At 48.8% G+C, this 24,914-nt stretch overlaps 2 protein-coding genes across 3 annotated transcripts in view; both read left to right on the plus strand.

Moving 5' to 3' along the window:
- TBRG4 (transforming growth factor beta regulator 4) overlaps positions 1 to 15,627 on the plus strand; it is a 34,531-nt gene extending 18,904 nt beyond the window's left edge. Inside the window, exons 8-11 of the mRNA XM_083579661.1 lie at positions 3,291 to 3,536; positions 5,425 to 5,536; positions 7,716 to 7,830; positions 15,328 to 15,627. Coding sequence (XP_083435787.1) covers positions 3,291 to 3,536; positions 5,425 to 5,536; positions 7,716 to 7,830; positions 15,328 to 15,429 — 575 coding nt within the window. The 3' untranslated portion in view covers positions 15,430 to 15,627. The remainder of the gene's footprint in view (positions 1 to 3,290; positions 3,537 to 5,424; positions 5,537 to 7,715; positions 7,831 to 15,327) is intronic.
- Positions 1 to 24,914, plus strand: part of ZNF653 (zinc finger protein 653) — a 95,024-nt gene that overhangs the window by 53,343 nt on the left and 16,767 nt on the right. Inside the window, exon 3 of one of the 2 annotated variants that reach the window (XM_083579687.1) lies at positions 3,755 to 4,036. The exons of the other annotated variant lie outside the window; for it this stretch is intronic. The gene's annotated coding sequence lies outside the window, so the exon portion shown is untranslated. Of the gene's footprint in view, positions 1 to 3,754; positions 4,037 to 24,914 lie in introns of those variants that run through there. 2 annotated transcript variants of the gene reach the window in all.

Here is a 24,914-nt window from a genome sequence, read left to right on the forward strand (position 1 = left end):
CGAGTGACCTGGGTGGTGAGGAAGTGGGGAAAGCATCCAAGGACCAGGAAAACCGCTTCCTAGCAGTGGGCACTCGGACCCTACCCTGGCCACGGACCCCTTTCAAATGCCTCTTCCCTTCACCTTTCAGGACCGACCTGGAGTTGGGAATCTGACTGCTAGGTGGCGCTGCTCCCCAAGGAGAAAGCGAAACGATTTTGGCACAGAGCTCATATATTATCTAAGGCTCCATCTGTGCCCTACATTTAAAGCATAGAATCATAGAATCATAGAGTTGGAAGAGCCCACAAGGGCCATCGAGTCCAACCCCCTGCCAAGCAGGAAACACCATCAGAGCACTCCTGACATATAGTTGTCAAGCCTCTGCTTAAAGACCTCCAAAGAAGGAGACTCCACCACACTCCTTGGCAGCAAATTCCACTGTCAAACAGCTCTTACTGTCAGGAAGTTCTTCCTAATGTTTAGGTGGAATCTTCTTTCTTGTAGTTTGGATCCATTGCTCCGTGTCCGCTTCTCTGGAGCAGCAGAAAACAACCTTTCTCCCTCCTCTATGTGACATCCTTTTATATATTTGAACATGGCTATCATATCACCCCTTAACCTCCTCTTCTCCAGGCTTTTAAGCAGCCGTGGCTTCCTCACCCCGCAAAGAATCCTGGGAACTGTAGTTCATGTAGGGCGCCGAGAGTTGTGGGGACGCATCGGAGGGGGCTGCCTATGGGGCCCTGTATAGCCCTTCTCTAGCTCAGGCCCCACTGAAACGACTGAGGTATGCACAAGGGCTCCTGCTCTAGGCTAGTGCAAAAAAGTACCTGCTGCGTTGGGCCCCATCTTTATTCATGATTATTATTATTATGGAGTGCCTGGCGTGCTCTGGTCCAGGGGGTCACGAAGAGTCGGACACGACTAAACGACTAAACAACAACAATTAATTAATATTATTATTAGTGTTGGTATCCTGCCCTATACCCATAGATCTCTGGGTGGTTCACGGCATAAAATTACAATACAAAAAACAAAACAAAATATGTAATAATAAAAAAAGAAGACCCAAGAACCCCTCTTCCACTCTAATAATAAAATAATAATAATAATAATAGTAAATTTTTATTAATACCCTGCCCTTCCTGGTTCAAAAACCGGGCTCAGGGCGGCTAACGACAAATTTAAAACACTTAATTATAAAAGCAGCATAAAATACAGTATAAAAACATGAATAACAATAAAATTCAAAAATCAATTTAGGGGAAATAAGCGTTAGATAATCCCCAGGGCTAGCTGGCTGAATTGGTCCTACTTGGGCCAGCGAGGAGGCCAGGGGAGAATTAGTTGTGGGTTCTCAGAGCGGGTGATCTTCATAAAAGGGCATCAGGTGTCAAATCAGCCAGAGTATTTTTAAAATAAATTATTAAATTCCATAAAATTCATACACCACTTGATTGTTAAAACGAAACAAGAACCCTCAGAGCGGTTTACAAAAATAAAAATAAAAATCTACAACCCTACTTTATTGCATACAAAAGTTAAAAACTGATTAAGATTACTTCAACTTCGTAAGTAGCTGGACTGGCTTCTCCCAGACAAGAATGAGGTTCTGATAAAAGTACAGCGCAGGCACCTGCTTGATGTCAAGTGGCAGGGAGTTCCAAAGTGTAAGTGCTGCCACACTAAACTTTCATTAGCAGAGGGCCAGGAGGTGCTGAGCGACTGTCCCCACTCCCCGGCCGTTGACCCTGCCGTTGGGTTTCACTCTGCTTCCTGTTAATAATAATAAATAATAATAATAATAATAATAATAATAATAATAATAAAACAACTTAATTTACCGTATTTTTCGACCATAAGACGCACCTAGTTTTTGGAGGAGGAAAACGAGGAAAAAAATATTCTGAATCCCAGAAGCCAGAACAACAAGAGGGATCGCTGCGCAGCGAAAGCAGCGATCCCTCTTGCTGTTCTGGCTTCTGGGATAGCTGCGCAGCCTGCATTCGCTCCGTAAGACGCACACACACTTCCCCTTACTTTAGGAGGGAAAACGTGTGTCTTATAGAGCAAAAAATACAGTATATCCTGCCCTCCCCAGCTGAAGCCGGGTTCAGAGCGGCTAACAACAGTAAAAGTAATACAGCATTCTAAAATCAATTCATTCTAAAATCAATTCAAAATCAAATTAATTGCAACCATTGGGTCAGAGTTCTGTGAGGATTACCAAAGGAGGGGGTCAGACTGTGCCCTGGCCAAAGGCCTGGTGGAACAGCTCTGTCTTGCAGGCCCTGCGGAAAGATGTCAAGTCCCGCAGGGCCCTAGTCTCTTGTGATAGAGCGTTCCACCAGATCGGGGCCAGTACTGAAAAGGCCCTGGCTCTGATTGAGGCCAGCCTAACCTCCCTGTGGCCCAGGACCTCCAAGATGTTTTTATTTGAAGACCGTAAGGTCCTCCATGGGACATACCAGGAGAGGCGGTCCCGTAGGTACGAGGGTCCTAGGCCGTATAGGGGTGCTGGTCCGGGGGGGGTTACCGTGCGGCGTGGTCCAAGGTCAAGGGCGTGGTATGGGGGCTGTCCGTCAAGGCTGAAGCAGGGTCCGAGGCAAGGAGTCGGGTGAGGTCAGGAACTCTGGCAGAAGAGCAGGACAGGGTGCAGGCAGGAACAGGCTGCCAACAATGTTGCTCCAGCAACCTGGGACTGGGGCTGGCTGGCTTTTATCTGCCCCGAGGCATAGGGCGGCCCCGATCCTCAGGTGACTCGCCTCTCCTGGCTTGGAGGCAAGCAATCCTTCTGCGGGAACTTCGTTCCCTCCGCCTCTCTGCCCTGAGCCTCTGCAGCTCAGGAGAGGCTGGAGGGCTACCGGACCCAGAGGCAACCTCAGCTTCCTCTGATGGGGCTGAGAGTGGAGCACCTGCAGGCAATGGGTCCTCCATCACCTCAGGAGCCAGAGCAGACTCAGCTGGTGCCTGCACCTGAGGACCCAGCACAGGTGAGGACCCTTCGGGCTCATGCCCCAGCCCCGGCTCAGCCAGTCCTGGAGGCGGGGACTCCTGTGCAGGCTGGGATCCCTCAGGTTCAGCCTCTGAATCCGATTCCCAGGCAATCACAATAGGGCTTTAAAGGTTAAAAGCAGCACCTTAAACCTGATCCTGTACTCCCCTGGGAGCCGGTGCAGCCGGTATAGCACCGGGTGAATGTGATCCCGTGGCGAGGACCACGTAAGGAGTCTTGCTGCGGCATTCTGCACCATTTTGCACTGTCCTCTTTCTCTCTCTTTTCCTTTTCCTTCCTCCACCCGCGGCAGACGACCCCTCGGCAAAAGGCTACAACTACCGGCTCAAACTGATCCACATCAACACCGCTGCCTGCCTGGAGTGCGCAGACTACGCAGGGCCCCTCCTGCCGCTAGAAGCCCTGGGCAGCAAGGGGCTCCAGGGGGGCAGAAAGCCCACCCCCCTTCAGAGCAGCCTCAGGGAGGTGCTGCAGGTGGTTGCGGGAGACCCGGCGAAAGTGCGCTTTGAGGTGGACACGGACTGCGGATGGCTGCTTGGTGAGCCCCACTCTTGGTGCGGTTTTGGGGGGCAGCGTGCGGCACTGGGGGGCAGGCGGTTTGCAGAAGAAAATGCCTGTGCGGGCCTCCTCTTTGCATGGCAACATTTCCCCACCTCCAGAGAGGTCCTCTTAGCCCTTGGGCGACAGGGAGGGGGCACGTTCTTGTCCCAGGGGGCAAGATCTCTACAGTGGTACCTCGGGTTACAGATGCTTCAGGTTACATACGCTTCAGGTTACAGACTCCGCAAACCCAGAAATAGTACCTCGGGTTAAGAACTTTGCTTCAGGAGGAGAACAGAAATCGTGCAGTGGCAGCGCGAGGCCCCATTAGCTAAAGTGGTGCTTCAGGTTGAGAACAGTTTCAGGTTAAGAACGGACCTCCGGAACGAATTAAGTTCTTAACCCACGGTACCACCGTATCTCACGCCACCCCACAGCCAAGTTGGGGGGTGGCACTTGGGTCCATAGGTTATGAATACTGTAATAGTGCCTTATAAGGACACGGGTGGCGCTGTGGTCTAAACCGCCGAGCCGCTTGGGTAGGGATCAGCAAACTTTTACATCAGGGGGCCAGTCCACTGTCCCTCAGACCTTGTGGGGGGCCAGACTATATTGGGGGGGGGAAATGAATGAATTCCTATGCCCCACAAATAACCCAGCATTTTAAATCAAAGCACACATTCTACTCATGTAAAAACACCAGGCAGGCCCCACAAATAATGCAGAGATGCATTTTAAATCAAAGCACACGTTCTACTCATGTAAAAACACGCTGATTTCCAACCGTCCGCGGGCTGGATTTAGAAGACAATTGGGCCAGATCCGGCCCCCAGGCCTTAGTTTGCCTATCCATGCTCTAGGGCTTGCCGATAGGTCGGCAGTTTGAATCCCCGCGACGGGGTGAACTCCCGTTGCTCTGTCCCAGCTCCTGCCAACCTAGCAGTTCGAAAGTACGCCAGTGCAAGTAGATAAGCAGGGACCACTGCGGCAGGAATGTAAACTGCATTTCCATACGCTCTGGCCTCCATCACAATGTCCCGTTGCGCCAGCAGTGATTTAGTCCTGCTGGCCACATGACCCGGAAAGCTTGTCTGTGGACAAACACCGGCTACCTCGGCCTGAAAGCGAGATGAGCACCGCAACCCCAGAGTCGCCTTTGACTGGACTTAACTGTCCAGCGGTCCTTTACCTTTACCTTACCTTAGTAGTACCTTGTGGATCCAATAACAGGACTTTTGCTGCATTACTGCTGCTATTATTATTCATTTACCGCTTTGTGTTTTAAGGAAAAAATCGCAGGGTGGTTTACGACACGTTATAGAATCATAGAATTGTAGACCAGAACCTCCCAACAGAGACTGTTTCACTATCAAACAGCTCTCAGTCGGAAAGTTTTATTGATGTTTAGTTCTTTCTTGTCACTTGAAACCATCGGTTTGAGTCCTACCCTGTAGAGCAGGGTTTGTTGCTTCTTCCATGTGATAAAATGCTTCAAGCTTCAGATTCAAGCTTCGAGGGAAATATTTCAGATCCTTTTCTAAGGGACATTTTGCTTTCCCCATATTTATTTACCTTCTTAATTTACTGAGCTGTCCCATAGCCGAAGAACTCTAGGGAGCCAGTAGCGTGTAGTGGTTAGAGTGTCAAGACTAGGAGCTGGGAGATCAGGCTAGCTTCGTAGACGTTGCCTTGCAGCGAGTTCGGGGTGACTCCCAAAACACAGCAAAGCAACCCAATTAATCAGCAGGGGGCAATCTCCACCAGGTGTCCCTACGTGACCCTTTTTGCCATGCCATGCCCACCTACCCAATATATGATGTCAGACACAGGGCAGGTAATGGGCTTGAAAGCCCAGCTCAGAAACGACTTTTCTTTTCTCTCCGCAGATGCCGAGATGGTGCTTAACGCAGACAACCAGCCCTTGCCTGTAGCAGACTTCATAGCTTCTGCCCAGTCCCAGTCCGAGGGATCTAAACCTCTCCCGCCCGGGGCCAGAAGGTGAGTCTTTGGGGATGTTGGTTAGGGCAGGGTTTCTCAAACCTGATCCCCCCCCCAGCTGTTGTTGTACAGCTCCCATAATCCCTAGCCAGCAGGACCAGTGCACAAGAGCTCTCTTCTGCATTCCGGCAACCGGTCTCTAGGGCTGGGCAATACAGTGGTCCCTTGGTTTAAGAACAGCTTAGTTTATGAACAACTTGGATTAATAATAATAAGAATAATGCTAATGATAATTATTATTTGTACCCAGCCCATCTGGCTGGGTTTCCCCAGCCACTCTGGGCGGCTTCCAACAAAGATTAAAATACATCAAATTGTCACACATTAGAAACTTCCCTGCACAGGGCTGCCTTCAGATGTCTTCTAAATGTCAGGTAGTTGTTTGCTCTTTGACATCTGATGGGAGGGCGTTCCGCAGGGCGGGTGCCAACACCGAGAAGGCCCTTTGCCTGGTTCCCTGTAGCTTTGCTTCTCGCAGTGAGGGAACCGCCAAAAGGCCCTCGGCGCTGGACCTCAGCGTCCGGGCTGGAAGATGGATGTGGAGACGCTCCTTCAGGTATACTGGACCGAGGCCATTTAGGGCTTTAAAGGTCAACATCAACACTTTGAAATGTGCTCAGAAACGTACTGGGAGCCAATATAGGATTAAGAACGCTGCAAACCCGGAAGTCGGTGTTTTGGTTTGTGAACTTTGCCTTGGAAGCAAAACATGTTTCACTTCCTGTCAAGTGTGTTCCATTTGTAAATTGAGTCCGCCGCTGCTATGGGAAAGCACGCTTTGGTTTAAGAACGCTTTGGTTCAAGAACAGAGTTCCGGAACGGATTAAGTTCATAAACCAAGGTACCACTGTATCTGGTTTTCAACTTTGTGATATATATATATATATAGCACCATCACAATATACCGATATAGCACAATGTCTGAAACTAGGATGGAGCTATGTAGAGGCGTTGGCTGGCTTCATGGTTTTCCCCATGTGGTTTTTGCAGGAAACACACACACACACACACACACCACGATTCGTGATATATTGCCAGGTCAAAAATTAGGAAACACGAGCAAAGTCCCAACTGAGGAATAATGACAACTTGAACTGATAGAGTATGCGCAGCTTGCAGTCTTAACATATAGAATAAGAGAACAAGAAGAACATACATTTAAAGAAGATTGGAAAAAGTTTTTTGTATATATGGGGGGGAAATTGTGTGCACTTGAAAACGGCAGCAGCATTAAGATAAATTCAACAGTGTAAATAAGTTTTGACGGATGTAATAATGGAGTACTGAACGGTTTAGTTTATGTAAAATACGCAGGGATTTATGGTATGCAAAATGAACCGTGGAAAGAGAAGAAGGGAAGTCACTGATATTTCAAGGTTGTTTAAATGAATATTCTAAAATGTAAAACAGAAAAAATTTAATAAAGAATTATACAAAAGCCCTGCAAAAATTAGGAAATCGATGCCACGATATGGACTGCAAGCCAGTTTTGGATGATGTATCGATATATCACCCAAACCCTACTGGTTTACATAAGCATTGCTTCTTCCAATGGTGGGGGCTAGTAGCCATCGATAGGCTTCTTCATGAATTCCTCTAATCCAGGGCGGTCCAACCTCTCAGGCCAAGGGGGCCGCAGAAGCACTTCGGCGCAGAACCCGCTGGCCACACACTGATTTAAATTTCCGCAAGCCGGGTGTTGGACCCACGGCCTAATCCTTGTGAGTTTTCTCCACCCATCCTTAGAAAGGGCATGTTGCAGACATTGACTAAAACCTGCCTAAGGGGCATTCATGAGCAGTGGCCGCCCTGGCAGCCAGGCAGGTGCTCCTCAAAAAGCAGAAGATACCATATTTTTTGCTCTATAAGACTCACTTTTTCCCTCCTAAAAAGTAAGGGGAAATGTGTGTGCGTCTTAATGAGCGAATGCAGGCTGCACAGCTATCCCAGAAGCCAGAACAGCAAGAGGGATCGCTGCTTTCGCTGCGCAGCGATCCCTCTTGCTGTTCTGGCTTCTGAGATTCAGAATATATTTTTTCTTGTTTTCCTCCTCCAAAAACTAGGTGCGTCTTGTGGTCTGGTGCGTCTTATAGAGCGAAAAATACGGTATTCTTGGGAGTGCATGATGGTGCTGAGTTCTGTTTTCTCTCTCCCCGTCCCACCCCAAACTCTCTCGCAGGCTCGCCTTCCTCGGATGGGAGTTCCCAAACTTCAGCAACCGGAGCAAAGACCTGCTGGGGCGCTTTGCAATGGCCCGACGCCATGTCCAAGCCTCCGGTTTCCTGGTTGTTGATGTGAGTTGCTGGGCTGTGGGTGGGTGAATTCAGCGATTGCTCCATGTTCTTTTTTAATGTTTATTTTTTTCCCCTTTTTTACCAACAACCAAAACACAAATAGTGAAACCACCCCAGGTGGCTGATACATTGGGTATATCAATAATAACATATTCAAATCAACCATATGTACAATTTTATATGCGTTAACACTCCTCTACCCACAAGGTTTATTTAACTTTTAACATTTTAATTGCCCCAAATTGTTCAGACCTACCCAAATAATTCAATATCTTCTCAAACCAATCCTCCTCTTTCTCACTGACCTTAAACCCTTTCATTCTGTGTATCTTCACAGTTAGATATTCTAAAATTATAATATTGTTCAGTTTTTCCCTCCATTGGTTCACCCCTAGCTCTTTTGCATTTTTCCAATTACTCGCTATAACCTGTCTGGCTGCAATTACCACCAATTTTACCCATTTGCATTCCTTTTTTGTTTTCAACTCGGTGCTACTCAGACAAATAAGAACGATTAATTTAGATATTCCCACCTTCCTACCCACAATTCCCGATATTTCTGTTTCCAAAATTCATTAACTAACGGACAATCCCACCACATATGACTGTACGTTCCCATCACTCCATATTTCCTCCAACAATTCAAAGAACCACCTTCTGAGGTCTTCCGTTCTACTGTCAATGTTTGAATCCATCGGTTTGGGTCCTTCCCTCTGGAGCAGCAGTAAACAAGTTTGTTCCTTCTTGCATGGGACAGCCCTTGAGATATTTGAAAATGGCATTCGTCTCACCTCTCATTCTCTTCTCCAAGCTAAACGTGCCCAGCTCCTTCAACCGTTCCTCATAAGGCTTGGTTTCCAGACCCTTGTATACTGCCCTTTGTCTTGATTGTCCTCCTCTGCCCACCTCTCAGCTTGTCGATATTCTTCTTAAATTGTGGTGCCCAGAAGTGGACACAGCGTTCTAGATGTGGGCTGACTAAAGTAGAATAGAGCAGTGCTATTACTTCTCTTGATCTGGACAGTATACAGTGGTACCTCGGGTTACAGACGCTTCAGGTTACAGACTCCGCTAACCCAGAAATAGTGCTTCAGGTTAAGAACTTTGCTTCAGCATGAGAACAGAAATCGTGCTCTGGCGTCGTGGCAGCAGCAGGAGGCCCCATTAGCTAAAGTGGTGCTTCAGGTTAAGAACAGTTTCAGGTTAAGAACAGACCTCCAGAACGAATTAAGCTCTTAACCCGAGGTACCACTGTACTTCTGTTGATGCAGCCTAGAATAGCATTAGCTTTTTATGCTGCTGCATCACACCATTGACTCATGTTCAGCTTGTGGTCCACTAACAACAAGAACAACAAATTTACAACAACAACAACAACAAATTTGTACCCCACCTATCTGACGGGGTTGCTTCCAGTATATATAAAACCATAATAAAACTTTAAATCTTAAAAAGCTTCCCGATACAGGGTTGCCTTCAGGTGTCTTTCCTTGACGCCTGATGGGAGGGCGTTCCACAGGGCGGGCGCCACCACCGAGAAGACCCTCTGCCTCTGTCTACACGGGGCTGCCCTTGAAGCTGTCCCAGAAACTCCAGCGGGTGCAGAATGCTGCAGCGAGGCTCCTCGCGGGGTCTCTGCCATGGGAGCATATTCACCCAGTGCTTTTCCAGCTGCACTGGCTCCCGGCGGAGTATAGGGTCAGGTTCAAGGTGCTGGTTTTGACCTTTAAAGCCCTTCAAGGCCTAGGACCCTCGTACCTACGGGACCGCATCTTCCGGTATGCCCCACGGAGGACCCTAAGGTCCATGAATAATAATAGCTTAAAGGTCCCAGGCCCTAAGGAAACCCAACTATCCTCCACCAGGGCCAGGGCCTTTTCAGTGATGGCTCCGACCTGGTGGAATGCTCTGTCCCACGAGACTAGGGCCCTGCAGGATCTGATTTCTTTCCACAGGGCCTGCAAGACAGCGCTGTTCCACCTTGCCTATGGCTTAGAATCAATTTGATTCCCTCCCCCTCTTTCTTTTTTCCTTTCTCCTCTTGTGAAGAGGCTGCATTTTAATGCTGCATTTTAATCTTGTTTTTTAAGTTGTATTTTAATCAACTTGTTTTTATTATTGGTTGTTAGCCGCCCTGAGCCCGGTCTTGGCTGGGGAGGGCAGGGTATAAATAAAAATATTATTATTATTATTATTATTATTATTATTATTATTATTATTATTAATGGGCAGGCACAAAGTCTCTGTGCATATGGGACCCTTCTATAGGAGCCTTCCAGAACGGGTGAGGGCAGCGCTGAGCTTCTAGCAAGAGAGTAAAAGAAAAGGGCGTATGGAAAGGCCCTTGATTTGCCTCACGGTGGGCAGGGTTATTGTACGGGGGGGGGGGAGCCTGCCTTTGCCCGGTTTAGGATGGAGATACGACTGGAGCACTCCCCCCTTGCTCTGTGCCCCTCCCCTGTTCTCCCCCCACCAGGGAATGGCGGAAAGCCCTGCATCCGCTTGCCCCAGTTCCCCAGGAGTGGCTTGGAGCAGGGGGAGTGCGGCCATTCTTCCTGGCTCTTGACCGCTCTCTCTCTCTTCCTCTCTGGCGTCAAGCTGCCCGCTGGAGGGCTCCAGGGTGGGGTGGGGGGAAGAGGGGGGGCAGAGGCTGCACTCAAACAGCGATCATACATTATTTAGCTCCTTGGAAGCAATTATAGCTCTGCAGTCCTCGGCACCCCCTGCTCTGCTCTCCAGCAGCTTGGAGGAAAGGGCAAAGGGGGGGTGGGGGGTGGAGAGATGTCGGATGCAGACACAGTTGACGCCCCCCCCCCTTTGGGGGCCAGGAGGGGAGGGGGAGCCCAGGCCAGGCACCCTCCAACAGGCCCCCGCTTGCGCTGTTTAGCCTTGACTGAGCTCGTGCTGAACTGCCTTCCCTGTGGTTCTGTGTGTAAGAGAGAGTCTGCTTTTTGCAGATCAGCCTCTGCCAACCTGGTGCCCCCAGCAGCGCACCACAGCCGTGCTGGCTGGTCCTCTTTGGAGTTGCAGTCCAGAACAACTCAAGGGCACCTGGTTGGCAAAGGCGGTTGTGGATAAATTGACTCCAGTCTTGCAAAGAAGACTGCTTTACCCCTTCTCCTACTTTGGGTGTAATCTTCGACACCTCCCTTTCCATGGAGGCGCAGATTGCAGCTATAACAAAGGCGGCATTTTTTCATCTCCGCCAAGCTAAGCAGTTGGCTCCTTACCTCTCTCGCCCTGACCTAGCCACTGTGATCCACGCGATGGTCACCTCCAGATTGGATTATTGTAACTCGCTCTACGTGGGGCTGCCCTTGAGACTGACCCAGAAACTCCAGTGGGTGCAGAATGCCACGACGAGACTCCTTATGGGGTCTTCGCTGCGGGATCACATTCACCCGGTGCTATACCAGCTGCACTGGCTCCCAGTGGGGTACAGGATCAGGTCTAAGGTGCTGGTTTTAACCTTTAAAGCCCTATATGGCCTAGGACCCTCGTACCTTCGGGACCGCCTCTCCTGGTATGTCCCACGGAGGACCTTACGATCTTCAAATAAAAACATCTTGGAGATCCCGGGCCGCAGGGAGGTTAGGCTGGCCTCAGCCAGAGCCAGGGCTTTTTTGGCTGTGGCCCCGATCTGGTGGAACGCTCTGTCCCAAGAGACTAGGGCCCTGCGGGACTTGACATCTTTCCGCAGGGCCTGCAAGACAGAGCTGTTCCACCAGGCCTTTGGCCAGGGCACAGCCTGACCCCCTCCTTTGGTAATTCTCACAGAACTCTAGCCCAATGTTTGCCATGAATTTGATTTTGAATTGATTTTAGAATGAATGGATTTTGGAGTGCTGTGTTACTTTTATTGTTGTTAGCCGCTCTGAGCCCGGCTTCGGCTGGGGAGGGCGGGATATAAATAAAATTTTATTATTATTATTACTATCATTTGAAGGATGGCAGATGCTGTGTGTGAGACAGAGCAGATCAGAGCATTTCCGAGTCTTGTTCTTATGTTATGGATTCAAACTGTCGAATCATAGAGTTGGAAGGGATTATGAGGATCATTTAGCACAGCCCCCTGCAATGCAGGAATCTTTTGCCCAATGTGGAGCTCAGACCCACAGCCCTGAGATTGAAAATGTCATGCCCTACTGAGCTATCGCAGCCGTCCATACAGGGTTACTATCTCTCCCTAACCTACCTCACAGGGTTGTTGTGAGGTTAGAGGCAAGGTGGGTGATTGTCCACATACGCAACCCTGAGCTATGTGCTCATTGCTATCCTTTTTCCCCAAGCAGCTGAAGGCTGCATACATGGTCTTTCTCCTTCCTCATTTAATCTCCACAACAAACCTGGGGAGCAGGGAAAGCCACGTACGCCGCCTTGAAGTCCTTGGAGGAAAACGATGGGATATAAACGCAGTCAATAAAAATGTATCGTGTGAGGCTGCTGATCATACGGCCCTGGACTGGGAGAGCATGAGACTTTAATGGCTGGGTTGGGGGTTCGAGACCCACATTGGGCAAAACATTCCTGCATGGCAGGAGGTTGGACTGGATGACCCTTGCGGTCCCTTTCCAAATCTGTGATTCTACGATTAGAGCCATATCACGATATAATACGATACAATAATCTTTATTGTCATTGTCCCATACAGAACAACGAACACACAGGACACAACACACAGGACTAGGACTTGCATGCTCTTTCAGCTCAGTCCCCAAATTTGTGCTTTGAATGTGTAAGTTCAGGGGTCACCACGTTGTTGTTGTTGTTGTTGTTGTTGTTGTTGTTGTTGTTGTTGTTGTTGTGTCATTTAGTCGTGTCCGGCTCTTCGTGCACCCACGGACCAGAGCACGCCAGGCACTCCTGTCTTCCACGGCCTCCCGCAGTTTGGTCAAACTCATGCTGGTAGCTTCGAGAACACTGTCCCACCATCTCGTCCTCTGGCGTCCCCTTCTCCTTGTGCCCCCCATCTTTCCCAACATCAGGGTCTTTTCCAGGGAGCCTTCTCTTCTCATGAGGTGGCCAAAGTCTTGGAGCCTCAGCTTCAGGATCTGTCCTTCCAGTGAGCACTCAGGGCTGATTTCCTTCAGAATGGATCGCTTTGATCTTCTTGCAGTCCATGGGACTCTCAAGAGTCTCCTCCAGCACCAGAATTCAAAAGCATCAATTCTTCAGCGATCAGTCTTCTTTATGGTCCAGCTCTCACTTCCATACATCACTACTGGGAAAACCATAGCTTTTACTATAAGGACCTTTGTTGGCAAGGTGATGTCTCTGCTTTTTAAGATGCTGTCTAGGCCTGTCATTGCCCTTCTCCCAAGAAGCAGGCGTCTTTTAATTTCGTGACTGCTGTCACCATCTGCAGTGATCATGGAACCCAAGAAAGTAAAGTCTCTCACTGCCTCCATTTCTTCCCCTTCTATTTGCCAGGAGGTGATGGGACCAGTGGCCATGATCTTCGTTCTTTTTGATGTTGAGCTTCAGACCATATTTTGTGCTCCCCTCTTTCACCCTCATTAAAAGGTTCTTTAATTCCTCCTCGCTTTCTGCCAACAAGGTTGTGTCATCTGCATATCTGAGGTCACCACAGGCTTATCTAAAAAAGCAAAAAGCACATGCGCTTTGCTCTGATTCCCAAAACTGCTGAAAACAGCAGCCCGTCCCTGTCTCTGCATTCTGCTAATAAACACCGTTTTTTTGCGTGAGGCCGCTTAACCCTCTGGCCATCGTTGTTTCAGCCCTTAATCTGTTTGCTCCGACTCGACTCCGTTTTCCCACGGCCCACCGATCCTCCGGCTTTCATTCCTCCAGGTGCCGGCCAGCCGCTTGTTTGTACAAAGTTGGGTGGAAAGCTGAGGCATTGAGAGTCACCAGGGTGGAAGGGGACAGAGATTATCGCTGGCCGGCTGTCTGGGTAGACCGTGGCACCGTTCCCTGCCAACCCCACTAGCTCAGAGGCACGCTGGATAATCCCCAGGTGCTTAGATGCCAAGGTGGCTGCGAGATGCTCATGGAGAAGGGCTTCTGATCAGGAAAACACTCTGTGTCACGCGCAGACACAACCCAGTCTGGAAGCCAAGCCAGTTGAGGGAGTTGCATATATGAACTCTTCCCCAAAGGCTGGGGTTTAACGACTTCCATCCATCAATATCTAAAGAAACCTCTTTAATTCTAGTGCAATTATGTGATACTAACTGGGTTATAAGGGACGCGGGTGGCGCTGTGGGTTAAACCACAGAGCCTAGGACTTGCCGATCAGAAGGTCAGCAGTTCAAACCCCGCGGTGGGGTGAGCTCCCGTTGCTCAGTCCCTGCTCCTGCCAACCTAGCAGTTCGAAAGCACGTCAAAGTGCAAGTAGATAAATAGGTTTGCCAGAAGCAGCTTAGTCATGCTGGCCACCTGACCCGGAAGCTGTACGCTGGCTCCCTTGGCCAGTAAAGTGAGATGAGCACCGCAACCCCAGAGTTGGCCACGACTGGACCTAATGGTCAGGGGTCCCTTTACCTTTACTAAGTAATTGACAGGGACTGGCACTGTGGGTTAAACCACAGAGCCTAGGACTTGCCGATCAGAAAGTCGGTGGTTCGAATCCCCGCGACGGGGCGAGCTCCCGTTGCTCGGTCCCTGCTCCTGCCCACCTAGCAATTCGCAAGCACGAAGTGCAAGTAGATAAATAGGTACCACTCCGGCGGGAAGGTAAACGGGGTTTCCGTGCGCTGCTCTGGTTCGCCAGAAGCGGCTTAGTCATGCTGGCCACATGACCCGGAAGCTGTACGCCGGCTCCCTCAGCCAATAAAGCAAGATGAGCGCTGCAACCCCAGAGTCGGTCACGACTGGACCTAATGGTCAAGGGTCCCTTTACCTTCACCTTTTAACTGGGTTATGTCGCTTGCTGTTGAAATGCCTGAATACTGAACAGATTCTGAACAACTACAGAGCTGATGTTTCATAAATGAATATGAGAATCTTTGGCTGATCTTCTCTGTCCAGGAATAGATGCAATGCCTGGCAGGGCTTTTCTAGCTGAGGCCTGGCCTAGTTTCTGAGCACAATTCAAATTGTCGGTGCTGACCTTTAAAGCCCTAAACGGCCTCGGTCCAGTATATTTGAAGGAGCGTCTCCACCCCCATCGTTCTGCCCGGACACTGAAGTCCAGCTCTGAGGGCCTTCTGGTGGTTCCCTCATTGCAAGAAGCTAAGGTTACAGGGAACCAGGCAGAGGGCCTTCTCGGTGGTGGCACCCTCCCTGTGGAATGCCCTCCCAGCAGATGTCCAAGAGAAGAGCAACTACCAGACTTTTAGAAGACATCTGAAGGCAGCCCTGTTTAGGGAAGCTTTTAATGTTTAATAGATTATTGTATTTTAATACTTTGTTGGAAGCCGCCCAGAGTGGCTGGGGAAACCCATCCAGATGGGTGGGGAATGAATGAATAAATAAATGAATAAATGAATAAATATTATCATCTCCTCTTTCTCTCTTTCCCTCCACCTCTTGCAGGTTCCCTATTACGAATGGCTTGACCTGAAGTCAGAGTGGCAGAAGACTGCCTACCTCAAAGACAAGATGGGCAAGGCGGTGGCTGAAGAAATGGCAAAATAGGGAGAAAGAGAGACACGCTCACAAGGGCAGTTGCTGGATTAACTGCTGGGAGGGAGGGATTCTGCCTGTCCTTGTCAACAGCCACCTTGGCGATGCTCTGAAGGGACGTGGCCGGGAGCATCTCTGGACGCATGGAGGGGGCCTCTTCATCCATGTATATAGATGTGCATTTGAATAAACGGTCTATTGTACAGTCCAGGTCACACTTTCGGCTGTCTGTTCCGCTCCTGGCCTGGCTAAGGAAAGAAAGAGAGTTGCTTCGGAATCCGTGTGTTGAAAGAAGCCTTTTGGTCTCCCAGGCGGCAGGCAGTGTATATATATATATATATATATATCAGCTAGGCGCCAAATGGCTCCCTTAAACCAGGGCTACAGTTGCCAAAACGGAATGCCTAGTTGCCATTTATTAGAATAAGAATAAGAATAATTTATTTATACCCCGCCCATCTGGCTGGGTTTCCCCAGCCACTCTGCGCGGCTTCCAACAAAACAATAAAATGCAATAACCTATTAAACATTAAAAGCTTCCCTAAACAGGGCTGCCTTCAGATGCCTTCTAAAAGTTTGGTAGTTATTTTTCTCTTTGACATCTGGTGGGAGGGCGTTCCACAGGGCGGGCGCCACTACCGAGAAGGCCCTCTGCCTGGTTCCCTTGGTTTCTCGCAGGGAGGGAACCGCCAGAAGGCCCTCGGAGCTGGACCTCAGTGTCCGGGCTGAACGATGGGGATGGAGACGCTCCTTCAGGTATACTGGACCAAGGCCGCTTAGGGCTTTAAATGTAAGCAACAACACTTTGAATTGTGCTCGGAAACGTACTGGGAGCCAATGCAGGTCTTTCAGTACCGGTGTTATGTGGTCTCGGCGGCCGCTCCCAGTCACCAGTCTGGCTGCCGCATTCTGGATTAGTTGTAGTTTCCGGGTCACCTTCAAAGGTAGTCCCACGTAGAGCGCATTGCAGTAGTCCAAGCGGGAGATAACCAGAGCATGCGCCACTCTGGCGAGACAGTACGCAGGCAAGTAGGGTCTCATCCTGTGTACCAGATGGAGTTGTTAAAAAGCTGCCCTGGACACAGAATTGACCTGCACCTCCATGGACAGCGGTGAGTCCAGAATGACTCCCAGGCTGCGCACCTGGTCCTTCAGGGGCACAGTTACCCCATTCAGAACCAGGGAGTCCCCCACACCCACCTGCCCCCTGTCCCCCAAAAACAGTACTTCTGCCTTGTCAGGATTCAACCTCAATCTGTTAGCTGCCATCCATCCTCCAACCGCAAAGTAGCTCTCCCAGGAGTGGCTGGGTGCAAGGAGGATGTCAAAAAGATCAGAATGGCCCGTTCAAGTGCTTTATTAAAGAAAGGTGTAGACTTAGAGCAAAGCAGCCTGCCAGGTCTCCCTGCCTTTGCAGACCTGGGACGGACACCGCAGCAAGGAGATGGCTTGTCTGCACCCAAGCCAATGTGCCTACGTTATACACAAAACAGCAAACGTCATTTCACCTGCCCAGATGAAGGCGTAGGTGGAAAATACTCAGACCTTACAGATAGCTCCTCTTTCTGGGCTGAGAGCCCAGTCCCTTGAGCCCACAGATAAGGAGAGCATCAAAGCAAATGAGCTTATATCAGAGCAAGTGAATCTAAACATAGATGAGTTCATTGCTACAACTAGCAATTAATGGTGGGGTTATCTCGACTGCCAAGATGGCGTTTGCAGAGATTCTGGAGCAGTTCTTTGGTTGAGCACGTGGTCCGACCCTGTTTACAGCGGCTTCCTCTGTGCGACTCTCGCCTTCCATGGAAGAGGTTTTTGGAGGGTAATAGCAAACGGTGCCTCAACAGTAGGAAACAAATGAAGGAATCACTAGGAAGGTGGATTACCGTATTTTTTGCTCTATAAGACGCACCAGACCACAAGACGCACCTAATTTTTGGAGGAGGAAAACAAGAAAAAAAAATCTGAATCTCAGAAGCCAGAACAGCAAGAGGGATCACTGCGCAGTGAAAGCAGCAATCCCTCTTGCTGTTCTGGCTTCTGGGATAGCTGCGCAGCCTGCATTCGCTCCATAAGACACAGACACATTTCCCCTTACTTTTTAGGAGGGAAAAAGTGAGTTATAGAGCAAAAAATATGGTAAATGAAGCCACAGACTCTAGATCTATGGTGTACTCACAGCTTAAGATACTGGTTCAGTAAATCTTCTGGAAGCTTATAGAATAGAATGGAATAGAATTTATTATTTATTCCCCAGCCACTCTGGGCAGCTTCCAACAAAGTATTAAAATACAGTGGTCTGTTAAACATTGAATCTTCCCTAAAGAAGCTTTTACTGGGAGCCAATGTGGGTCTTTCAGGACCAGTGTTATATGGTCTCGGCAGCTGCTCCCAGTCACCATTCTAGGTGCCACATTCTGGATTAGTTGTAGTTTCCAGGTCACCTTCAAAGGTAGCCCCACATAGAGCGCATTGCAGTAGTCTAAATAACCCACCGACGTCTCCCGAGCTGCAGAGACTGAGAGAAGGAGAGACCTGAGTACTCGCAGGAGAAGTGCTCGCCTGTGGGCGAAACAGGGAGGTGAGTCGCCGGGGGATCAGGACCGGCCGCTACCCCAATAAACGTAAAAGGCCATCAGACCCTGGCTTGAGAGCAGTACATGTGAAAAGGATCTAGGAGTCTTGGTTGACCACAAACTTGACATGAGCCAACAGTGTGACGCGGCAGCTAAAAAAGCCAATGCAATTCTGGGCTGCCTCAATAGGAGTATAGCATCTAGATCAAGGGAAGTAATAGTGCCACTGTATTCTGCTCTGGTCAGACCTCACCTGGACTTCTGTGTCCAGTTCTGGGCACCACAGTTCAAGAAGGACACTGACAAACTGGAACGTGTCCAGAGGAGGGCAACCAAAATGGTCAAAGGCCTGGAAACGATGCCTTATGAGGAACGGCTAAGGGAGCTGGGCATGTTTAGCCTGGAGAAGAGGAGGTTAAGGGGTGATATGATAGCCATGTTCAAATATATAAAAGGATGTCACATAGAGGAGGGAGAAAGGTTGTTTTCTGCTGCTCCAGAGAAGCGGACTCGGAGCAATGGATCCAAACGACAAGAAAGAAGATTCCACCTAAACATTAGGAAGAACTTCCTGACAGTAAAAGCTGTTCGACAGTGGAATTTGCTGCCAAGGAGTGTGGTGGAGTCTCCTTCTTTGGAGGTCTTTAAGCAGAGGCTTGACAACCATATGTCAGGAGTGCTCTGATGGTGTTTCCTGCTTGGCAGGGGGTTGGACTCGATGGCCCTTGTGGTCTCTTCCAACTCTATGATTCTATGATTCTATTACCCTGCCCCAGGTTGTGGGAGCAATGTTGCTGTACACCAGATCCTGCCTGAGATCCTGTACCTGTCCTTGCCTGGTTTCCTGCCTCGGCCCTGTCGGACTGACTCCCAGCAGAACCTTCGGATTCTGGACTGGTCCTAGACCACATTTCACGGGTCACCCCCGGGCCCAGCACAGTGCAATTGCAGAAGAGCTTGGCTGCTGGATTGTCCCATCTCGTTCTCATGGGTGCCACCTAGATGATGATGAGGATGATAATAATAATTTTATTTGTACCCCACCCATCTGACTGGGTTGCCCCGGTCTTGCAAGCTCACCAAGCAGGCTCGGAAGGAGCGTCTCCACCCCCATCGTTCTGCCCAAACACTGAGGTCCAGCACTGAGGGCCTTCTGGCGGTTCCTTCCCTGCGAGAAGTGAGGTTACAGGGAACCAGGCAGAGGGCCTTCTCGGTGGTGGCACCCTCCCTGTGGAACGCCCTCCCACCAGATGTCAAAGAGCACAACAACTACCAGACTTGGGGAAGATATCTGAAGGCAGCCCTGTTCAGGGAAGCTTTTAATGTTTGATGCATTACTGTATTTTAATATTTTGTTGGAAGCCGCCCAGAGTGGCTGGGGAGGCCCGGCCAGATGGGTGGGGTATAAATATTATTATTATTATGTGCAACAGCAGCTCTCACCACCTGTGATTCCTAGCCGCTGCCTGGGGCCGATGAGAGTCCCAGAACCGTAGTGCTGCAAGGGACCTCAAGGATCATCTAGTCCAACCCCTGGCAATGCCCAACGTGACATTTGAACCCGTGACCGTGAGATCAAGAGTCTCATGCTCTTGCTAGCTGAGCTACGCCAGGTGCCTGGGTCCAAACGTCCTCAGGTTGGCCGAGACTGCTGTAAATCTATACAGTGGTACCTCAGGTTAAGTACTTAATTTGTTCTGGAGGTCCGTTCTTAACCTGAAACTATTCTTAACCTGAAGCACCACTTTACCTAATGGGGCCTCCTGCTGCCGCCATGGCACAATTTCTGTTCACACCCTGAAGCAAAGTTCTTAACCTGAAGCACTATTTCTGGGTTAGCGGAGTCTGGAACCTGAGGCGTATGTAACCTGAAGCGTATATAACCCAAGGTACCACTGTATAGTGGTACCTCAGGTTACATACGCTTCAGGTTACACACTCCGTTAACCCAGAAATACTGCTTCAGGTTAAGAACTTTGCTTCAGGATGAGAACAGAAATTGTGCTCCGGCGGAACGGCAGCAGCAGGAGGCCCCATTAGCTAAAGTGGTGCTTCAGGCTAAGAACAGTTTCAGGTTAAGAATGGACTTCCGGAACAAATTAAGTACTTAACCCGAGGTACCACTGTACATGCGGAGAGCTTACGTAACCCAGTGCACTCACTGAGCGAATTCTTCTTGGAGCTGAGTTGCTGCTACCGCCTTGGAGGCTTTTATTTCCAGTAAACTGAACAGTCAGCGATGGTCTCTGTTCTCCCTGCTCCACACCTCCCCCTTTCCAACGTTGTTGTTCATGCCCAGAGGCGGCTGATGTGGCTGGCATGTTCAGTGGCGCATGCAGCGGTTGCCCACAGGACAGGGCATGTCTTGGCACGCATGCCAGAATCTTTGCAGGCCGAATTCTACCCTCCAGGGAAGAATCTTTGATACCCCTAACCAGGTCATAAGAACATTGGGAGAGTCGGCTGGGTCAGGATTGGGGTGGCAGCTGACTGGCCAATGATTCAGATGAAGAACCAGTGCTTAAATGGACCAGCAGAGCTTCATATATATATATCTATTAAGGGACGCGGGTGGCGCTGTGGGTTAAACCACAGAGTCTAGGACTTGCTGATCAGAAGGTTGGCGGTTCGAATCCCCACGACGGAGTGAGCTCCCATTGCGTGGTCCCTGCTCCTGCCAACCTAGCATCTCGAAAGCACATCAAAGTGCAAGTAGATAAATAGGTACCGCTCCGGCGGGAAGGTAAACGGCGTTTCCGTGCGCTGCTCTGGTTCGCCAGAAGTGGCTTAGTCCTGCAACCCCAGAGTCGGACACGACTGGACCTAATGGTCAGGAGTCCCTTTACCTATATATATTTATTAATTTTTACGTGGAATTTCCAAAAAACAACAACATACAACATATTTTCTCATCTTATCCAGTGTTTTGGACTTCCATCAACCACATCTGAAGGTTTTTCCATCTTTATCACTTAATCTGCATTTCATTAATTTCACTATTACTTTTAATAATCCTTCACTAGTAGTTCTCTTCATACTTTTCTCTGCAATATTTCTCATAGTCCTCCTTACAAAACTTCTTGCATAATCTGTTGATTACAATTGCTTTTCAGATAGTTCACATGTTTACTCCAGGCCTCTGAGAATCTCTGATCTCGCAGGTTTCGCATCCTTCCTGTCACCTTGTCTAATTCTGCATAGTCCATTAATTTCGTCTGCTATTCCTCTTTCGTCGGTAATTATTGTTTCCATTTCTGTGCCAATAGTACTCTTGCTGCCGTTATTGCACATAAAAACAGTTTATTATCCTGTCTATTAATATCCTCCCCAACAATGCTAAGTAGAAATGCTTCTGTTTTTTTTATAAATGTATATTTCAACATCTTTTTCATCTCATTATATATCATTTCCCAGAAGCGTTCCACTTTCTTACATTCCCACCACATGTGATAAAAAGATCCTTCTTTTTCTTTACATTTCCAACATTTGTTATTTGCTTTATACATTTTAGCTAATTTCACTGGTGTAATATGCCATCTGTACATCATTTATATCACGTTCTCTTTCAAAGCATTGCATGCAGTAAATTTTAATCCTTCCTTCCACAGTCTTTCCACTCTTTTAGCTGTATGTTAAACCCAAAATCGGGGACGCGGATGGCGCTGTGGGTTAAACCACAGAGCCTAGGACTTGCTGATCAAAAGGTCGGCGGTTCAAATCCACATGACAGGGTGAGCTCCCGTTGCTTGGTCCCTGCTCCTGCCAACCTAGCAGTTCGAAAGCACGTCAAAGTGCAAGTAGATAAATAGGTAGCGCTCCAGCGGGAAGGTAAACGACGTTTCCGTGCGCTGCTCTGGTTTGCCAGAAGCGGCTTAGCCATGCTGACCACATGACCCGGAAGCTGTACGCCGGCTCCCTCGGCCAGTAAAGCGAGATGAGCGTCGCAACCCCAGAGTCGGCCACGACTGGACCTAATGGTCAGGGGTCCCTTTACCCTTTACTATACCCAAAATCCTTGGCCCAATGTATCGTAACTAACTTGACCTCTTCATCTTTCAAATGCCATTCCAGCAGCAATTTATACATTTTAGACAATATTTTACAATCGTTGTTCAACACTTTTGTGACCAGCAGAGATTCCTAGTGCCCCTGCCCAGCCTCGCAAGGTGGTTGTGCGATCAAGGCGGCAAATGGCTTTTTGCAAACGGCTTTTAAGTTGAAGCAGGGAAAAAGCTGGTGGTTAAGAAGCTTTCGGGAGCGACTCTCTGTGGAAAGCAGAGGCAGACTGGGAGCTGGCCTCGGCGTCAGATTCAATCAAGGGATCGCGATGGAAATGACCTCGTTTGCAAGAGCTGGAAGGAAGGGAAATAGCAGGGAGACGCAGCAAGGCCGAGCAAGCGCTTGAATACACATACACACAAACACACACACACAAAGAGGCAGGTGGCCTTGCTGCCTTGCTAGAGCAGCGCAGTCCTTGGGAGCTCTGAATTAAAATGGTAGGGGCGAAATTCGAATCCAGGACTCTCCAAAGGTGGCAAGCTGAGAGCCCTTGCGGCATCGTGGTTCAGAGTGTGGGACTTGGACCTGGGAGTTGTTGATGTTTAGTCGTGTCCGACTCTTCGTGACCCCCTGGACCAGAGCACGCCAGGCCCTCCTGCCTTCCACTGCCTCCCGCAGTTTGGTCAAACTCATGCTGGTAGCTTTGAGAACACTGTCCCACCATCTCGTCCTCTGTCGTCCCCTTCTCCTTGTGCCCTCCATCTCTCCCAACATCAGCGTCTTTTCCAGGGAGTCTTCTCTTCTCCTGAGGTGGCCAAAGTCTTGGAGCCTCAGCTTCAGGATCTGTCCTTCCAGTGAGCACTCAGGGCTGATTTCCTTCAGAATGGAGAGGTTGGATCTTCTTGCAGTCCATGGGACTCTCCAGAGTCTCCTCCAGCACCAGAATTCAAAAGCATCCATTCTTCGGGGATCAGCCTTCTTTATGGTCCAGCTCTCACTTCCATACATCACTACTGGGAAAACTAGAGCTTGAACTATACACACCTTTGTCAGCAAGGTGATGTCTCTGCTTTTTAAGATGCTGTCTAGGTTTGTCATAAGGGACGCGGGTAGTGCTGTGGCTTAAACCACGGAGCCTAGGACTTGCCTATCAGAAGGTCGGCGGTTCGAATCCCCACGACGGGGTGAGCTCCCGTTGCTCGGTCCCTGCTCCTGCCAACCTAGCAGTTCGAAAGCACGTCAAAGTGCAAGTAGATAAATAGGTACCGCTTTGGCGGGAAGGTAAACGGCATTTCCGTGCGCTGCTCTGGTTCGCCAGAAGCGGCTTAGTCATGCTGGCTACATGACCCGGAAGCTGTACGTCGGCTCCCTCGGCCAATAAAGCGAGATGAGCACCGCAATCCCAGAGTAGGCCATGACTGGACCTAATGGTCAGGGGTCCCTTTACCTTTACCTTTAGGTTTGTCATTGCTTTTCTCCCAAGAAGCAGGCGTCTTTTAATTTCTGCCTGGGTTTGAATCCCCACTCTGCCATGAAGCTCACTAGTTGACCTCTCAGCCTGGCCTACCTCACAGGCTTGTTGTGAGGGATTAAACGAGAAAGGGGAGAACTAGGTACGCCACTCTGAACGCCTTTCTGGATTTCAGTTCCCCCACCCCATAAAATACTACAGTGGTACCTCGGGTTAAGTATTTAATTCGTTCCGGAGGTCTGTTCTTAACCTGAAACTGTTCTCAACCTGAAGCACCACTTTAGCTAATGGGACCTCCCGCTGCTGCCGCGCAATTTCTGTTCTCATCCTGAAGCAAAGTTCTTAACCTGAAGCACTATTTCTGGGTTAGCGGAGTCTGTAACCTGAAGCGTCTGTAACCCGAGGTACCACTGTATTTTGAAACAGGCTTCCCAGCCTCTCTCTCATTCCACGTGAAGAGAAGAGGGTGTGTGTGTGCAAAATTCTCAAATATTCCCATAGGCTGCCCCTCTTGCACTGATGTAACTGCCAGTTCTAAGCATCCCCTTTTTTCAAATTCCGTTGTCACCATGGAGACTAAGGCAGGAGGGGAAAGTTTGGTTTCCATGGCAGCAGGCCGGGCTTGACACCTGCAAGGACCAATGGGATGTTTCCTCGGTGTCTAAGCATCACGCAAGCCCTGGCAGATTATGATCGAGGGTGTCAGCATAAAACTCGGTGCGGGTATTTTGCAAGTCATTCGTTCAGAGCCTCGGTTCTCATCGTTCCATGCAAATGGACACCTTTCATCGAGTTACAACATAGATTATAACCCAAATGAAACCCAGAGAGGCTGTAGGCTCCTAGGGGCAGGGAGCTGTTCCTTCCTTCTTTCCTTTTTTTAAAAAAATAATCTTTATTAATTTAAATTACACACTTATACAAAGAATTTGCAATCTCATACGAAGAGTTTGGACACGACTAAACGACTAAACAACAACAACACTACAAAAAGAAAAGTGAAGGAAAAACAATTAAGAAAAAAGAAAGGAAGAAAATACAGAAAAAAGAAAGAGGAAAAAGCAAATTTACGTACATAAAAAATAATAATAAATCTTCCCAATTAATACTTAATTAAACACTTAAATAAAAAAGACTTCTAACAAGACGAGTCTTCCAGTCATTCTCATTGTACTGTTTATACTGTTGTTGTTTTTCCCCCGCACAGTTTTATATTCTTTAATATTGTTCCCGTCTACTCCACAAACGGTATTTGTTGTGTGCATAAGTATCACTCAAGTTCTGCTAATAGGGTGTGATTGGTACAATATGATCTTATATAATCCTTAAATATTCTCCATTCTCCAAATATTTTCTGGTTCAATACTCCTCTAACACTTCCCGTCAATTTTGCTTCTACCCTTCCACCCACATGTATTGAAATGTACATGTGAATTTTTTTTGGAAAA

This window comes from Podarcis filfolensis (assembly GCF_964270895.1).
Source record: "Podarcis filfolensis genome assembly, chromosome: 12".
Lineage (NCBI taxonomy): Eukaryota > Metazoa > Chordata > Lepidosauria > Squamata > Lacertidae > Podarcis > Podarcis filfolensis.